At 59.3% G+C, this 1,381-nt stretch overlaps 1 protein-coding gene across 1 annotated transcript in view; it reads left to right on the forward strand.

The window, feature by feature from the left end:
* Positions 1 to 6: 6 nt before the first annotated feature.
* The window catches only part of HTR1B (5-hydroxytryptamine receptor 1B), a 3,303-nt gene continuing 1,928 nt past the window's right edge, over positions 7 to 1,381 (forward strand). Inside the window, exon 1 of the mRNA XM_015621533.2 lies at positions 7 to 1,228. Within this exon, the coding sequence (XP_015477019.1) occupies positions 32 to 1,165 (1,134 nt within the window). The 5' untranslated portion in view covers positions 7 to 31 and the 3' untranslated portion in view covers positions 1,166 to 1,228. The remainder of the gene's footprint in view (positions 1,229 to 1,381) is intronic.

A 1,381-nucleotide genomic window follows, 5' to 3' on the forward strand; every position in this document is an offset into this window, starting at 1 on the left:
CGCCGTCTGCGGGGGCGGCGGCCGCGGAGGGATGGAGCCGGCCGGCCCCTGCCGGGCGCAGTTGGGCTCCGCCAACGACTCTTACCGAAACTGTAGCGCCGAGGAAGTGATTTACCAAGATGCCACCCCCCTCTCCGGGAAGATCGTGCTCGCCGTCGTCCTGGCGCTGGTCACCCTGGCCACGGTGCTTTCCAACGCCTTTGTCATCGCCACGGTCTACCAGACGAGGAAACTCCACACTCCGGCCAACTATCTGATCGCCTCGTTGGCCGTCACCGACCTCCTCGTCTCCATCCTTGTCATGCCCATCAGCACCATGTACACTGTGACCGGCAAGTGGACGCTGGGTCAGATCGTCTGCGATATCTGGCTGTCCTCGGACATCACCTGTTGCACGGCGTCCATCCTGCACCTCTGTGTCATCGCCCTGGACCGCTACTGGGCGATCACCGACGCCGTCGAGTACTCTACGAAACGGACTCCCAAGCGGGCAGCGGGCATGATCGCACTGGTATGGATCTTCTCCATCTGCATCTCCATGCCCCCTTTGTTTTGGCGGCAGGCGAAGGCCGAGGAAGTATCTAACTGTGTGGTGAACACGGACCACGTCCTGTACACCGTGTACTCCACAGTAGGAGCCTTCTACTTCCCCACTCTGCTGCTGATAGCCCTCTACGGGAGGATCTACGTGGAAGCCAGGTCGCGGATTTTGAAGCAGACGCCAAAGAAAGCAGGTAAAAGACTAACGCGGGCACAGTTAATTACAGACTCCCCGGGGTCGACCTCTTCCGTCACGTCCATAAACTCCAAGGCTCCCGAGGGATCCAGCGAAACGGGCTCCCCCGTGTACATGAACCAGGTGAAGGTGAAGGTCTCGGACGCCCTGCTGGAGAAAAAGAAGCTGACGGCCGCTAGAGAGCGGAAAGCTACAAAGACTTTAGGGATTATTTTAGGAGCCTTCATCGTGTGTTGGCTGCCCTTTTTCATCATCAGCTTGGTGATGCCTATTTGCAAGGACGCTTGCTGGTTCCACATGGCCATCTTTGACTTTTTCACGTGGCTTGGATATCTCAACTCCCTCATCAACCCCGTCATCTATACTATGTCTAACGAAGACTTCAAGCAAGCTTTCCACAAACTCATACGTTTCCGATGCACAGGCTGAAATGTTGAATGCGATGTGTTCCCCGGGGCAGCCCCCATTGCACGCCCGCGCCCGGCGCCACAGGTAGGTCCGCGCACCCCGCCCTGTCCGAGAGCCGCGGTGCGACGGGCAGGGGGTAGCCGGGGGGCTGGAAATGGGGCGGGGGGCTGTGACCCCACTAAGTGTTCAGACCCTCTGCAAGTGGCGGCGAGCGCTGGGGATGCTGCGCGCTCCTGA

The sequence above is a fragment of the Parus major genome, chromosome 3 (assembly GCF_001522545.3).
Source record: "Parus major isolate Abel chromosome 3, Parus_major1.1, whole genome shotgun sequence".
Classification (NCBI taxonomy): Eukaryota; Metazoa; Chordata; class Aves; order Passeriformes; family Paridae; genus Parus; species Parus major.